Source organism: Schistocerca piceifrons, chromosome 1 (assembly GCF_021461385.2).
Source record: "Schistocerca piceifrons isolate TAMUIC-IGC-003096 chromosome 1, iqSchPice1.1, whole genome shotgun sequence".
Classification (NCBI taxonomy): domain Eukaryota; kingdom Metazoa; phylum Arthropoda; class Insecta; order Orthoptera; family Acrididae; genus Schistocerca; species Schistocerca piceifrons.
In genome coordinates this window covers 770,730,115-770,747,385 of record NC_060138.1, presented here as the reverse complement: position 1 = coordinate 770,747,385, position 17,271 = coordinate 770,730,115, and the positions used below count along the sequence as shown (strand labels likewise).

Genomic DNA, 17,271 nt, shown 5'->3' with positions numbered 1-17,271 from the left:
CTTGATGACAAGGGAACAATTCTCATGTACAGACATCTCTGATGGCTCATTGCAGATTAATAATGTAATTATGATTTATTCAATTTGATACCCCAGTTACCTTTGTTGCTGTAAAAATACTTTTGTGACAGTAAAAAGCCTATAACATACAACAACCAAACATACAACATAAAACATAGCCAAAACATATAGGTGCATAGGCCTGCACTGTGATGTGGTTGCCATCACTGTTGGACCATCTCTGTTTTACATTGTTATATCGCTGTTCCATTTCATTCACTCACCCCATACTGAGGTACGTATCAGCCAACTCTTCATCAGAAAGCCTATCCATACTTCTTTGTAGTATCACTGTTAATGTGCATCTAATATTGCCAGAAAAATAAGTTTGAGACAGAACTCCAGAAGGCAAGTTTGAAGGTAAGAGTAAAGTATGCATTGCTGATGCCTACAGCAAGTATCATGAGTAGATGAAAAAAGTTCATTTCTAAACAAGATATTCAACTCAGACATAACACAAAGACCACTGGTGTAAGAAATTGAACAGAATGCAAGGCCAGTGTGCTAGCCACTGTACCACCTCACTCAGTTGATTTATTCCATAAAAAGCTACCACAAACCAGGGAGGCCTTGGATCAAAATACCCTGAAAATATCCCCAAACAACCTCTGGAATCTTGTTGGTGGTGTTTAGGTCATCCTGTGGATTCCAAAAAGCACATAAAAGATGGGCATCACACAGTTGCCACTGACTGTATATTATGGCAGCTTACACTCAGTACACTCAGTTATTGTTCAAATACATTCACATATTCATCAAGGTGTTGATTTATAAATTATAGAGCACAGAAATCAGTCATCCTTTTTCTTTTTTTTTTTTTTTTAGGTTTCGTTTGGAAAATTCAGATTTTGGCTAGTGCCCAGCCATTATCAATGCACTATTTTCTAGTATCAATGCATGTCAGTTCCCTGTTGTTCAGGCATCAGTCACATTTCTTTGAATACAGATAGTAGTATTCAAAGAACTGGAACTGATACCTGAACAACAGGGAACTGACATGCTTTGAGACTAAAAAATAATGCATTGATAATGGCTAGGCAGTAGCTGGAATCTGGATTTGCCAGATAAAACCTGCAAAAAAAAGGATGGCTGATTGCTGCACTCTATAATTTATAAGTCAGATCACAGTTGCTGAGTGAACCTAAGTTCCTAATGGAAGGTAACCTGATGAAGGTGTTAATTCCTACTTTTTGACAATGATGCTGTTGCCACATCTTGCATTATGCTACATGACAGTTTGCAGAACTTTGAACTTCATGTTGTTGTATTAAGTATGTTTGTGGTCACTCTCATTATAAAACATAAATTGTAAGTTAATTAAATTAAATTTCAATGCTGATTCTGAAATATTAAAGAAATTCATTTTCTGTGAAGGTGAGAATGGCAATGATTATACAATCAATATTCACTGTTTACTCTGTTTGTATTGTAGATATGTAGAGCTGCATACTAGTTCCAAACAAATAAAAATATTGTTTCAGGCATGTACTATGGAGTCAGCATTTGCCTTGTTTCCTTTGCATCTGGTTTGTCAGTTGTGACTCTGAATGTGTATCACCGTGGAGTCAGAGGGACAGGTGTTCCTCAGATAATTAAAAACCTCATCTTGGGAAAACTTGCGAGAGTTGTTTTCCTGCAGTTTGAACCAAGGGACAAACCAACATCTGCAGCATTCAATGTAAGTAACGTAATTCTCAGTCTCTGTCACATGTAAGAGTGTAAATTATTCTGATATAGTAACAAATGTTTTCTTACGTCAGTAAACCACTACATGATACTCCTGGTATTGTAAATCTCAGGAACAGTGATTAAATAAGTAAGATAGTAACATCTGCTCCCAGTATTCAAATATTCGCCAAGTTCTATAACATTTAACTTAAAAACATCAACCCGCCACAAATTGGCCTCATATATTTATTTGAAGACACACCACTGGTTAAAGACTTAGAAAACTTTAACATGATACTATGCTTAGGGTTTCTTCCCAAATCAATCATGTATGGAGCACTGGAAGAATGACTGCTTAAATGTCCCTGTACTTGCTGTCATTGGTTTAATTTTGTCTTCACACAGTCAATGGGAGTGATACAATGGTGCATGAAGAAGTTAGATTCTACACTTCATACTGGTTCTGTAAATTTTGTAAGTAGACTTTTGCAGGATAATTTGCATCTATCTTGAAAAGTCTGCCAATTTAGTTTTTTCAATATTCCCATGTCATTCTCTATAACCAAAACTAAACTGTGAAAATTCATGCCACCCTTCTTTGTATACATTCAATATCCCCCATTAGTATTATTTGGTACAGGTCCCACATATGTAAGTAGTATTCTAAGATGGGACATACAAGTGTTTTGTAATCAACCTCTTTTGTAGACTTTCTGCATTTTCCCAGTACCCAGTCAATGAACTGAAGTCTGCCATCTGCCTTACATATGACTGAGTATGTGTAGTAATTCCATTTTGTACTCCTGTTGATTATTACACTCAGTTACTTGTATGAGTTGACTGTTTCTAATTAGATATCACTGATATTGAAATCATATATTATTAAATTTTTGCACTTTATGAAGTCCATAATTTTACATTTCTGAACATTCAAAGCATGTTGCTAATCTTTGCACCACTTTAAAATCTTGTAAGGATCTGACTGAATATTTCTGAAACTTTCTCTGTCCCTGCTTCATTAAAGAAACCTGCATCATCTGCAAACAGTCTGGATTTGCTGTTGATATTGTCTGCCAGATCACTAACATACAACATGGACAACAAGGATCACAGCACACTTTCTCTGACTGAACCTGAAGCTACTATGAGGGATGATCAAAAAGTTTCTGTTCAAATACCATACAGACCAGAATCAGACACCAATCAAACAAAATCACTGTGAGCATTGAGGCAATCATCCCACCAACACATCAGGTAGATGATACCAGTTTGGTAAAATACTGGGTCCTGCTGCATGAAGAAGGAGATAGGTGTCTGCTCCTCATCCTTGTCTGTCAGGAATCATTGATGTTTCAAGGCCTTTCTTAAGGGATCAAAGACATGATAAGTGCATGGTGTGAGATCAGGACTATAGGGCAGATGCTAGAGTATCATCCACTTGTCCATAATGGATAAGACTGGCCTCCCAGATTGACTGGCATCTTGTGCTGAATCGCGACCAGCATAGAACTTAGCGCACCTTTTCAGAATGGGTGTTTTTGACAGACATTCTGCCCCATATGTATTCTTCATTCTTTGATGGATGTTTACCAGCATTTGTCCTTCACCAGCCAAGAAAAGGATAATGGCACATTGGTCCTGTTTGGACACATTTGGTAATAGTGTCATTGCTGTAGTTCAAGTTTCTACATTTACTGCGCACACATCATAAAGACACAAATGCTCCACTGATCCCTTGCATACTTATTGGTGGTTTATATACTCACATCAGAGTTTCTCTATGTTGTGTATACACTGCAGCAAAGCCCTCAAATAAACATTTTGATCGCTTCTTATACTTCTGTTGCTGAGTCTCCATCCAATATAACATGCAGCAACCTTTCTACCAAAAATCCACAACCCATGCTTGTCAGAAATCTAAAAAATGCATTTACTGATTTTCTTGAACCATGGCTTTCAGAATATCATGTGAGAAAAGTATATGTTGAGTTTCACATGATCAGTATTTTCAGCATCCATGCTGGTTGACGTGGAATACCTTATTACATTTGAACTCAAATTCTAGGATTCTATAACAGATGGATATCAGTGGCATTGGACAGTAGTTTTGTAGATCACATTTATTACCTTTCTTGTAAACAAGTGTCACTTATGCTTTTTTCCAGTCATGGGCACTGTTTTTTGTTTAAGTAATCTTCAGTGTATTATGATTAAACAGGGAGCAGATACCACTGCAAATTCTATATAGAATCTAACACATCCAATAGGCTCCTAAAGTTTTGTTTAATTTAACAATTTTACCTCTCCCTCCAAACCAATGGCACTAATATTTGTACCACTCATCTTTGCAGTGATGCAAAAAGTAAACCAGGGCTGTATGTTTCTATGTTGCTTATTAAAGAAGCAGCTGAAAACAAATTTTATCAACAATTATCATTTCAAGAAAAAATTAAACTGGAAATGTTTATGCTGTTACCACACCCAAAAGGTCAGAATCACAAGTTGGCACACAGTTTTAATTTCATTGATAGTATCAAAAGAGCACACACTGCTCCAGAGTGAAATGTTTATTCCATAAACATAAAATAATTCTCCCAGCCAAACAATAAAAAAGCTGTTTATTGGGGGGGGGGGGGGGGGCTACAAGAAAAAAAACATAAATTTTATTTTTTGTATGATGGCTAAAAACATTCTTTGAAGTAGGATGACAAATTAAACCTTTCAGCCATCTAGTTTCCAAACTAATTTCATTTGGCTACCACTTTCAGCATTTTACTACACCATCTTCAGACCCCTGACCAACATGTAGGAAGATTCTACTTTAGTTCCGATCAAAACCAGGGACAGCAATACTGGTATTACTAGATTTTTGCTGTAGTGGCAAATGATGGTTGAAGTGATCACTTTAGCAAAAATCTACTAATACCAGTATTGCTGGCCCCTGTTTTGATCAGGACCAAAGTAGAATATCTTACACAATTGGTCAGGGGCCTGAATATGCTGAAACTGGTAGACAAATATAATAAGTTTAGAAACTAGATGGCTGAAAGGTGTTTAATTTGACATCCTGTATTGAACAGCCGAGTCCTGCAACCATCTCTAAAAAGATGGACATACACATTCTTTAAAATCATCTTCAGGCAACCTCCTCTGCTGAGGTTACAGTGGCTACATAGGCTATTACAGGAGGAGGGCAGTGTGTTCATTATGAGTAATATGCAATTTTGGTTTACAGTGTTCTGACAAAATGCTTGTTGAACTTTATAAAATGAAAATTTTAGATTGTCAACTTTATCTCATAAATCAGAAAGTAAGCAACCTTGGCAAATGCCAAAAGACACTCTACATATTATAAATCATCACTGTTCCATGTCTTCTTCATGCATTGCAGATATTGGTGCCTCTATTGGTTAGTTAAAGAAATTGTCAAAGTCAAATGCAAACATTTTCAATAACCAACAAAATGAGGCTACATGATATTCATAATATTAGTACTCATCACAGAAATACCATAAAAATGTTGTACAACAATCTCCAGAAATTTAAACAGGTAGAAACATTTACCTGAAAATGAAATTTTAACATTTGAAACCCATCATATGATATTAAAGTGTGGTAGTTCCAATGTGTCAAGTGTTTGACGTGGCTTTCAGTATGCCACTTTCAGTTCATGTAAAGGAACTCTGCATTAGTATTCATCAAAAGATAGTTGTGTTTAGAAAGAGCAAATTACAGCCTCTCGTGTCATATCACTACTTCGTTTCCTATGAGTAAAATGTATTTGATTACTGATTTATGTTACTCTCAATGGAGGCTTTAATGCACATAACATGCTCTCAAGGGAACATTGTCCATTTAACTCCAACTAACAGATCAAGTAGTGCTCCAAAGAAAGCCACATACATGGATACTCAGCAATACAAAATGGATGCTCTTCAGTCAACTGGCCACTTCAAACATCAAGACTATTTATAAGAATGGCTTCAGATCACCTATAGAGACTACCTATCCCTAAGTGGAGCCTCTCATACTGCACGCCGTGGAATTTGAATCTGCGCCAGACTTCATGGACGTCGAAGGCCCCTAGAGGTCTCTGCATTATCGCGCCGTAAGCTGTGGTGGCGTGCGCCTCCTGGCCCACTTTTAGTGCGAGGGCACCACAGTGGAACACGTGGTTCCAGCAGCCAATAGTGGTGCCCCCAATAGAGTACTTAAGGGCCTGCCTCTCGCTCAGCCAGCCAGTCTAACAATGCCGACGTCTCTTAACATATCGCCTCGCCTTAGACAGCGTATTTACTTTCGTGTTTTGTTTAAAAGTGGACGTGGTTGTTTAGTTAGGTTTATTGACTCTGTTGTCTCGTTCTTGTTGTTGTCATAATGTCCTTCATTGATTGTTTCCGTCCCCTCTCCATTGTGTTGTTGTTCGTGGGCCGCTCCGCGGGTCCCGCCACGTTTTACGTTGCTTCAACCCCGCAACTGTTCCAGTCGCCATTACAACATTTTGGCGACGACGTAAATGGTGGTAGTTGTTGGTTTGGAGGCAAAGTTGGTCTGTCTGCTGGAGCAACAGCAGCAGCTCATGCAGCAGCAGCAGCTCCAGTTAGACATCTTATAAAAGTCGCTGCAGTTGCTAAAGGACAAAGTCGATACTTGGGACACGTTACCCCAACAGCTTCAGAGTCCTCGGGTGTCCGATGCTCTCCCACATCCACCATCATTTCCACCCTTTAATGACACTAATGAGGACTGGGAAACCTACTTACATCAGCTTAAACATCATTTCACAGCTTTTCAAATCACAGACGACTCCTTGCAGCGGTCGTTGTTTTTGTCTTGGGCCTCCCCGGACACGTTCTTTCTTCTCTGAAAGTTGGCACCATTGTCCGATCCTGTGGCTCTCTCTTTCCAGGAGATCTGCCTTTTGCTGACAAACTATTATTCCAACACTACCATGTGGTCACCTCTCAGCTGGAGCTTCACCAGTACCATAAACAGCCTGGTCAATCGTATCGTTATTGGGTCACGGACTTGCAGGGTCTCAGCAGTCGATGCGATTTTATGTGCACCAATCAGCAGTGTAAGGCTTCATATGTGGACTCCCTGATCCGGGATGTGGTGGTTCAGCTGTCTTCCAATCCTGAGGTCTGTACTGCAGCATTGAAACTCGACAACCCCTCCTTGGAAGAGATTCTCCACATTGCCCACTCCTTTGAAATTGCTCAAGCGACTAACAAGCGCCTTATGGCGCAACCGCAGGTGGCGGGGATCATGGCCTCATGGCGGGTTCCACCAATGTGACGTCAACGTGGCCCGGCCGACAGATGTCAGCGCCGTCGGGACTCCTCGTTGTCTGACATCTCTATGGAATCGGCGCCTTCGGTTGCTCCTCGTCACCGGTTGTGTGGCCAACTTCCATCTTGCCCACAGTGCTTCACTGCACATTCATGGGCAGATTGTCCCCACCGCTGGAAAACGTGCACGCTGTGTAACAAGGAGGGCCACATCCGATCAGTTTGTCGTAGTCGCTCGACTCACTCCAGTCCTGCCCCTCCTGGGCCTCAAGATAGAGTCCATGCTCTGCAATCAGTCGTCCCACAGGATGACCCATCGGCGTGGAAGCTTTTCCACATGCTCCGCATTTTCACTGAGGATGTCAGTTTTCAGGTCGACACTGCGGCCATTGTCTCCCTGGTTAATATGGCAACATATACCCGGCTGGGCTCTCCTGTGTTGTTGCCTCCCTCTCGCCGTTTGGTCGCCTACGGAGACAGTTCCATCCCCCTTCATGGCCAGTTCATCATCCAGGCGACGTACAAGCGTAATCCCCTGCTCCTTACCCTCTTTGTCGTCAACCATCCGTCGGCTTCGAATATTTTTGGCCTGGATGTGTTTCAACTATTTGGCTTTTCAATTTCCAACGAAGTTAAGGTTGTTTCCATGGCTGTTCCCTTTCAGGACTTGGACGATCTGTGCTCCACTTTTGCGTCTTTGTTTGCACCGGATCTCAGATGTGCTTCCAGCTTTCAGGCACACATCACCCTATCGCCGGATGAACAGCCTCGCGTTTTCCAGTCCCGGCCCCTTCTGGTGGCCTTATGGCCAGCGGTCAAGCAGGAACTTGATCGGCTCCAGGCCACTGGCGTGCTAGCACCTGTAACTTACAATGGGTGACACCACTGGTGGTCATACAGAAACCCAATGGGTCCCTTCGGCTGTGTGGGGACTTTGGCGCTACCAGTCAATGCTCAGTCCCTTGTTGACACTTACCCCATTCCCCGACAGGAAGACCTTCTTGCCAAGCTTACTGGGGGAGAATATTTTTCCATGATCGACTTGGCTGAGGTATACCACCAGTTGCCTTGGATGCCGAATCTCAGAACATCATGGTTATCAACACTCCTTTCAGATTGTATAAGTACAAGCGCCTTCCCTTTGGTGTCTCTTTGGCACTGGCCATTTTCCAGCGATTCCTGGAGCAGCTTACACAGCCTATCCCTGCCTGCGTGAATTATCTGGATGACATCTTGGTCACCAGGCGTTCCCGCCAGGAACATTTGCAAAACCTTAGCGCCTTATTTCACACTCTGCAATCTGCTGATTTAGGCTGTCAGCCAGACAAGTGTTGTTTTTTTCAACCAGAGTTGGAATATTAGGCCACTGGCTTAGCAAAGATGGCATTCACCCTTCAGGTCGTAATTTTGTGGCCATTGAGGCCCTTCCTCGACCCAAAGACTTATCTGAACTCCAGGTGTTTTTGGGCAAGGTTACTTATTACTTGAAGTTCTTGCCCCATGCTGCTTCCATTGCTCAACCCCTCAATCACTTGCGTCACAAAGGGGTACCTTTTGATTGGACTCCTGCCTGTGACCAGGTTTTTCTCCATTTAAAGATGATGCTGAAGTCTGCCCCTTGCCTTACTCCATTTTTTCTGGGCCGTCCCTTGGTTGTGGTGGCTGATGCGTCGGCATATGGCATTGGGGCCGTCCTTGCGCACTGGGATGCCGAGGGATCCAAACAGCCCATCGCTTATGCCTCTAAGACGTTGACCCCAGCACAATGGAACTACTCCCAGAATGAAAAGGAGGCTCTGGTGATCGTGTTCGCTGTGCAAAAATTTCACACCTATCTTTTTGGGGCAAATTTCACCCTCCTTACGGACCATAAACCCTTGGTTACAGTTTTCGGACCCCACTCTCACCTTCCAGAGCAGACGGCTCAACGTCTCCAGCACTGGAACTGTTTTTATGTACTTACACTTACACCATCCAGCATTAGCTCACCGCCCACCATGCTGATGCGGACGCTTTGTCATGTCTCCCAGCAGGCCCCAATCCTGCCTTTGACCAACAGGATGTCCTCTGCTTTCACATTGATTCTGCCCGCTGGGATGTGCTGGACAGTATGCCTCCTATGGCTCCTCACATTGCTGCGGATACCCGCCGAAACACTGTCTTGCGGCAGGTTCTCACATACATGGTTCATGGGTGGCGGTCCTATGTTACTTGTCAGATGCAGTCCGATTTCAGCCCCTGGCACCACCTGTCCCACAGGCTCTCCACGGTTGATGATGTCCTTCTGTTGGCCATGGAGTCGGATACCCACTGAGTGGTCATCCCTCCAGAATTGCGGCTTCGGGTGCTCAGTTTGTTACACCGTGGGCACTGGGGTATGTCCCATATGAAAGTTTTGGCTCGCAGGCACCTGTATTGGCCTGGTATCAATGGCGATATTGAGCACCTGGTCCGTAGGTACACTGTCTGGGCGCGTCACCAGGCAAGTCCCCCCAGTCGTTTGCATCCTGGCCTGTGCCTCGCCGGCCATGGGATCACATCCATATCGATTTTGCAGGCCCATTTTTGGGGTCCATGCCTCATCATTGATGCCTACTCCAAATACCTATATGTTGTCCGCATGTCATCCACCACCACAGAGGCTACACTCACAGTCCTGGCCCTGGTTTTCGCCATTGAGGGCCTGCCACACTCATTGGTCTCCGATAATGGTCCCCAATTCAGGGCTTCCTCCTTCCACAACTTCTGTCAGGCCAACAGTATCAAACATATCCGTAGCCCCCCTTTCCACCCTTTGTCCAATGGCGCGGCGGAGAGGCTCGTCTGCTCTTTTAGACACCAGTTGACTAAGGCGGTCGACACATCTCCAACCATGTCGGCCCTCACCCTGTCTTTGAACACCTTTCGCACTGTACCAATTGACGGATGCAGCCCTGCAGAGCTCCTTCATGGTCGACAGCTGTGGACCCTGCTCCACTTGCTGATGCCATCTGCCTCCCACCCCCACTCCCGGCCCTCGCAGCGGTATGCCCTTGGCACAGCCGTGTGAGCCCATGAGTATGGACACAAAGCGGGTTGGACACCCTCCACGGTCGTAGCGGCCCATGGGCTGCATGTGACATCAGTGCAGACGTCGAAAGGGTTGGAGCACCGCCATCGCAATCAGCTCCGCCCTCGTGCTGCCACAGGACTTTTCGCTGCCACCTCTTCCCCTACCTCCTTGAAGTGTGGATGTGGTCCTCGAGCCACTGTCCCTGGCCACCAGCCCTCTCTACCCTGGACTCTGGATCGGCTGTCATGGATACCTCGGGCGTCCCTTCCTCCCTGCCAATTGCAGTTGATGTGCCCAGTTCCTCTTGCCACTGCTGACCACTTTGGCACCATCCAGGGTGTTTCTGCCCGTACGCGCATGTTTCAGGGAGAAGTGATCTGGTTCCGCGCCGCGGAATCAGAATCTGCACCAGACGTCATGGACGTCTTAAGGCCCCTAGATGTCTCTGCATTATCAAGCCATAAGCTGTGGTGGCGTGCACCTCCTGGCCCACTTTTAGTGTGAGGGCGCCACAGTGGAACACATGGTTCCAGCGGCCAATAGCGGTGCCCCGATAGAGTACTTAAGCGCCTGCCTCTTGCTCAGCCAGCCAATCTAACATTGCGTACATCTCTTGACATATCGCCTCGCCTTAGACAGCATATTTACTTTTGTGTTTTGTTTACGAGTGGACGTGGTTGTTTAGTTAGGTTTCTTGACTCTGTTGTCTCGTTCTTGTTGTTGTTGTAAGGTCCTTCATTAATCATGTCCGTCCTCTCTGTTGTGTTGTTGTTAATGGGCCGCTCCGCGGGTCCTGCCGCATTTTCCATTTCTTCAAACCCGCGACTGTTCCAGTCGCCGTTATGACAGTGCCTTTAACCACTTGAAGGGGTGGGAATGACATAATCCAAAGCCACAAAATGTAAATTTTTCAGGGGAGCATTTTAAAACTTCGAATAAATCCATAAATCGCATTTCAACTTTTCGGGTTTTTTGACAAAACTGGTTTATTTCTCTAATGTGTTAATATACATGTTTGCATAGTTATATTGTGAACAAAGTTAAACATTGTTAATAAAAAAATATTTTATCCCTGGGTGATACAACATTGGGCTTTGGCCTGTCTCATACTAATTTTACACAAAGTTTACAAAAATGTGTACATCAATATACAACATAACTTACAGTGATAGCCACTACAGTGTTTCACACAATATAGCCAATATCTATCACCTCTGTTTCATTTTCATCACTTTCTTCCTTTGATTCACTCAGGCTGTTGAAGTAGCCCTTCGAAACATCTGGTATGTATGGCATTAATGACATAACATCTTTGAGTTTTTTTTACACAAATTGGAATGGGCTTGAAGTATTTCCTTGAGAGCTGGAACGGATTACTCTCCTGATGTGCTCGTCCTTTTTTAGTGATCTTTGCAGTTCTGAATTCTTCAAATTCAGTGTACTGATACTTCACTTTTAAATGTGATGGCATTCCTTCATCAGAATGAAAAGCTGTCGCCTCAGAAAATCGGAACTGAGATCCACCATCATGTTTGTCCTTTTTTGCAACATTTATCTGCAGGGGTGTCATATCTATAAAGTCTGCTTGCTTCATTTTAATGACTGAAAATGGCTTATTCTTGCACGATTCTTTAATGACTGTAACCCAATCATGAGGGGTGTACACAGTGGGGTTTCTGTTCTTAAAGTGCTTCTCAATTCGACCAAAATCTCGGTCACAGGGCAGTTGAGTGTGTCCAACTTGTGGAAACCAATGTTCAATGGCTTTAAATTTTCCTGAACGCACTAGTGATCTCTCTAGTGCAACAATTGCCCAGTTTTTGCCTTGGCCTCTGCAATTATCACTAATAATGTGAAGAATGTTTGCCTGAGACTTTCGTATTTCTAAGAATTTTATCAGACAGCTTCCTATCTCTTCAGATCCACACTTAGCTTCATCTTCACTCCACACAAACATATGTCCCTTTTCAGACCCACAATCATGAATACCAAAATTGTAAGTGCACAACTTCCTCTTATAGAATGCAGGCCCAGATGTAAGCCTTGGTGTTGGAAAGGTTTGTTGTAGATCAAAGGATGTTGTAAGATATTCCTCAGGATTCTCCGTAGCTGATATGGAAAGCTGTGTAATCATATTTTGTCCAGCAGATGCTTTGGCATGATGTAGGTCCCTTTCAAGTTTTAATCTTCTAATAATATCTTCAGAGTTGGTCAATGTGCATTTTTTATCTGAATTTGAAATTCGTCACATACATGACATGTGTCTGAACGAGGCAATTTAAAGCCAATATTAAAATCTTGGTTAAATATATCTCGAAATTTCAAAACTTTTACTTGTGGTGCATTATTTTCTTGACAATATTTCAAATAATGTTCTTGATATAATGAAGAAATGGACATGTCATGGTTGAAGTACACTTTATTGGGGTTCTGTGAGCGGCTGTAGTGACTGGCATACTTGGGTATATTATTTATGAAATTGTGAACTGTCTGAACTGCTTCTTGTGAAATTTTCCTTGATGGGTTCCCTTTTTTCCTGGAAACAAAGAAAAAGAAAAAGTGATTTTAAAGGTAAATGCCCAGGTCAGACAAATTTAGTGAATTTGTGTCTGAATATGATATGTAAAGAAAAACACTGGACAAAAAATTACAACACAACAAAATTATGGTTTTTCTTGGAAGCGACATTAATTTAATCATTAAATACCTCTTCTGTCTTTTGGAGAAGTGGAGTGTCTCTCACACACGTATTTTTGTAAGTTCTTAAGACGTCCTTGATTGTTCTGAAGCCCATGCACACTGAAAAATGCTTCTCTGCATACCAAAATATTACAGCCATTAACCTTAACCTAGTAAGAAAAAGTGACCATTCGCCATGAAATTGTGCTTTTCCTTTTCTTTGGGTACCTTAAAAAGTGAAATTTATTAATAAAAATAATAATATTTTATTTATAAAAAGAGCATGATATATAAATCAATTTCAAATTATCATTAATCATAGTTACCTCCTTTGCACTTGTTGCATCTTAATATTGCTCAGAAGGTAATTATTTTGGCAACTGAAATCACCCATATCCCAAAAATAATTGAATATCTGCTCTACACATTCATGAATTTTGCTCCAACACTTGTTTTTACATTTACATCCAGGACCAAGAAGTTTAGCACGAACAATTTGTCCTGTTTTATCAGATATGTACTGTCTGCCATAATTTCTACAACATTTAGATTTTTCCCTTTTCCAATTGTTCATATTTCTCTTATTTTTTCTGCCTTTAGGTTCTTTAGCAGGTGATACTTCAGGAGACCTGTCACATTCATCAGCACCCTAAACCAAATAAAGTATTCAGAGTGAGAAAGACCAAAGCCACTTTAACACATATACCAAATATTAATATATTATACAAATAGGCTTATAATATTTAAATTATTACCAATAATGCAGTAATTAATAGAAGAAGTAAAATTTGTTCATGATTCACATGTACATATTTTAATTAGTAAGTACAGGGTGTTTCAAAAATGACCGGTATATTTGAAACGGCAATAAAAACTAAACGAGCAGCGATAGAAATACACCGTTTGTTGCAATATGTTTGGGACAACAGTACATTTTCAGGCAGACAAACTTTCGAAATTACAGTAGTTACAATTTTCAACAACAGATGGTGCTGCAGTCTGGGAAACTCTATAGTACCGAACAAAAGCGCTGGCAGGTCGATAGACACACAAACAAACACAAACATACACACAAAATTCAAGCTTTCACAACAAACTGTTGCCTCATCAGGAAAGAGGGAAGGAGAGGGGAAGACGAAAGGAAGTGGGTTTTAAGGGAGAGGGTAAGGAGTCATTCCAATCCCGGGAGCGGATAATTTTTCCCACGTGGAATGTTTCCTTCCATTATATTGAAACTCTATAGTACGATATTTTCCACATATCCACCATGCGTAGCAATAATATGGCGTAGTCTCTGAATGAAATTACCCGAAACCTTTGACAACGTGTCTGGTGGAATGGCTTCACATGCAGATGAGATGTACTGCTTCAGCTGTTCGATTGTTTCTGGATTCTGGCGGTACACCTGGTCTTTCAAGTGTCCCCACAGAAAGAAGTTACAGGGGTTCATGTCTGGCGAATAGGGAGCCCAATCCACGCTGCCTCCTGTATGTTTCGGATAGCCCAAAGCAATCACACGATCATCGAAATATTCATTCAGGAAATTAAAGACGTCGGCCGTGCGATGTGGCCGGGCACCATCTTGCTTAAACCACGAGGTGTTCGCAGTGTCGTCTAAGGCAGTTTGTACCGCCACAAATTCACGAAGAATGTCCAGATAGCGTGATGCAGTAATCGTTTCGGATCTGAAAAATGGGCCAATGATTCCTTTGGAAGAAATGGCGGCCCAGACCAATACTTTTTGAGGATGCAGGGACGATGGGACTGCAACATGGGGCTTTTCGGTTCCCCATATGTGCCAGTTCTGTTTATTGACGAAGCCGTCCAGGTAAAAATAAGCTTCGTCAGTAAACCAAATGCTGCCCACATGCATATCGCCGTCATCAATCCTGTGCACTATATCGTTAGCGAATGTCTCTCGTGCAGCAATGGTAGCGGCGCTGAGGGGTTGCCGCGTTTGAATTTTGTATGGATAGAGGTGTAAACTCTGGCGCGTGAGACGATACGTGGACGTTGGCGTCATTTGGACCGCAGCTGCAACACGGCGAACGGAAACCCGAGGCCGCTGTTGGATCACCTGCTGCACTAGCTGCGCGTTGCCCTCTGTGGTTGCCGTACGCGGTCGCCCTACCTTTCCAGCACGTTCATCCGTCATGTTCCCAGTCCGTTGAAATTTTTCAAACAGATCCTTTATTGTATCGCTTTTCGGTCCTTTGGTTACATTAAACCTCCGTTGAAAACTTTGTCTTGTTGCAACAACACTGTGTTCTAGGCGGTGGAATTCCAACACCAGAAAAATCCTCTGTTCTAAGGAATAAACCATGTTGTCTACAGCACACTTGCACGTTGTGAACAGCACACGCTTACAGCAGAAAGACGACGTACAGAATGGCGCACCCACAGACTGCGTTGTCTTCTATATCTTTCACATCACTTGCAGCGCCATCTGTTGTTGAAAATAGTAACTACTGTAATTTCGAAAGTTTGTCCGCCTGAAAATGTACTGTTGTCCCAAGCATATTGCAACAAACGGTGTATTTCTATCGCTGCTCATTTAGTTTTTATTGCCGTTTCAAATATACCGGTCATTTTTGAAACACCCTGTATATAACAGTTATAATTATGCAATAATATTTCACTTTGATACAGACCTAAGCCTCAATGTTTTAAACGTTTATAAAAGTAAGTATTTCAGACTTACCATGTCATTTTTGGATGAAAATTCGTCAGAGGGACGATAGCTGCTGCCACTGGACAAAAAATCATCTTCAGAACTAGCCATTTCTGTATCTGAATCTTCTTTTTAGCTTATGCATGGAAGTGGCCTCTTCTTTGGAAGCACCATTGTACTGTGGTTTTTGGTTGTTTCAGATGCGAAAAAGACTGCTTCCTCACACTATGAGAACTACAAGTGTGAACTGCTCTGCCATCTAGTGAGGGAAAGTAAAAATATGTATGCAGTAGCTTCCTCTGTTGAGTAGAAGTTGAACTAACACAAAAAACGTATTTTGAGAAAAGTGTGGCTTTGGGCTATATCATTCTCGCCCCTTCAATTATTCAGTCCTCTGGCCAAACAGAGAGAGATTATGCAAACAATTGAGGAACATTCTACTGCAGCTATAGCTAGTGAAAGCCAGAATCTAGCCTTCCACTACGACAGATCTATTACTGGGACTAATGTTCAAACAACAAAAAGGGTTATAATTGCCACTTCTCCATATGGAAACTGAATTTCACACTATCTATGATTTGAAATACAATACCCAATCATTTACAACAACTTGCGGCACCTCATATAGGCAGCTAAATGTCCTTCTTCATTCTAATCACTAATATCTGGAATAGAAAAGACTTGGAAGTGGGCTTTTCCAATAATGCTTCCTGAGACTATGGAAAGACCATACATGATTGTGTCATTTTTCTAGTTGTTTCCCTGACTAGCTGCAGAGGAAAGATCTTAGGAGCTGATGGCCAAACATCACCCTGTCTCAGTTCTCAATGGAGCATTGTAATGTCATGATAGTTGTCCACATTTAGCATTTTCCAAGGCTTTTCTAAATCATTTAATCAAATGCTAGGATGTTTCCTCTGAAAATGACATGACTGACTTTTTTCACATCCTTCTCAAATCTAAGCTATTACTCTGACTCTAATGGCTTCAACATTGATGTTGTCTCTCTCTCTCTCTCTCTCTCTCTCTCTTTTTTTTTTTTTTTTATTTTTTTTTTTTTTTGATCAAGGCATTCAACAGGCACTTCCAGTGTAGAATCAGGAGAACCAATCTGTCCACTGATAACAGTTACACTTGCTTTCATACACAGGTATCATCTAGTATCTTCCTTGGTCCTGAGAAGGCCTTTGATTGTACTTGGAGGCTTAATATCCCCGGACAGCTCCAACATAGGGTGGTTCTCTGAATGGATTGCATTCTTCATACAGATCTTCCAGTCTGTGCTACTTCAGATATCAACTTAGGGAACTTCTACCATATCATATTGAACAGGATGGTAGTGTACCACCATAAGGATGCTCATCAGGATTTACAAATTTGCCATTGCATTTAAGAAGATTGTGGTGGCATCAAGCACCAGTATCAACACTGGCAAACTTATTGACTGCAGCAACTATGGACATGGTTTACCTGTAGCTTAAGTTCATGATCTTTGATTAACTATAGTTCAATTCTTTTATCTTGGCGGCTCGCGCATTCCCGCCCAGACACAGGAGATTGCTGAGTTGCCAGTTGCACATGACACATGCGCCAATAGAAGCAGCATCACAGTATAGCATAGTTCGCAAGCTTACATTTTGGGGGAAGTGCGCAGTTCATGAAGTAAAGCCACATTAACCCTTTCGCTGCTACAAAGACATGCTCCCTGCAATCCACACCGTACACGATTTTGTCACTGCACTGCTCGCCTGTGCAGACACATCGTGTTCCAACTGCTTTGACACCCTTATCATTTGATTCCACAAAAACTATTTGGCCCAAAAATTTGATTTTTACACATCTTCTTGACT

The 17,271-nt window shown here is 42.2% G+C and overlaps 1 protein-coding gene across 1 annotated transcript in view; it reads left to right on the top strand.

Moving 5' to 3' along the window:
- LOC124803378 (neuronal acetylcholine receptor subunit alpha-7-like) overlaps positions 1–17,271 on the top strand; it is a 615,218-nt gene that overhangs the window by 578,430 nt on the left and 19,517 nt on the right. The window contains exon 6 of the mRNA XM_047264566.1: positions 1,542–1,738. Coding sequence (XP_047120522.1) covers positions 1,542–1,738 — 197 coding nt within the window. The remainder of the gene's footprint in view (positions 1–1,541; positions 1,739–17,271) is intronic.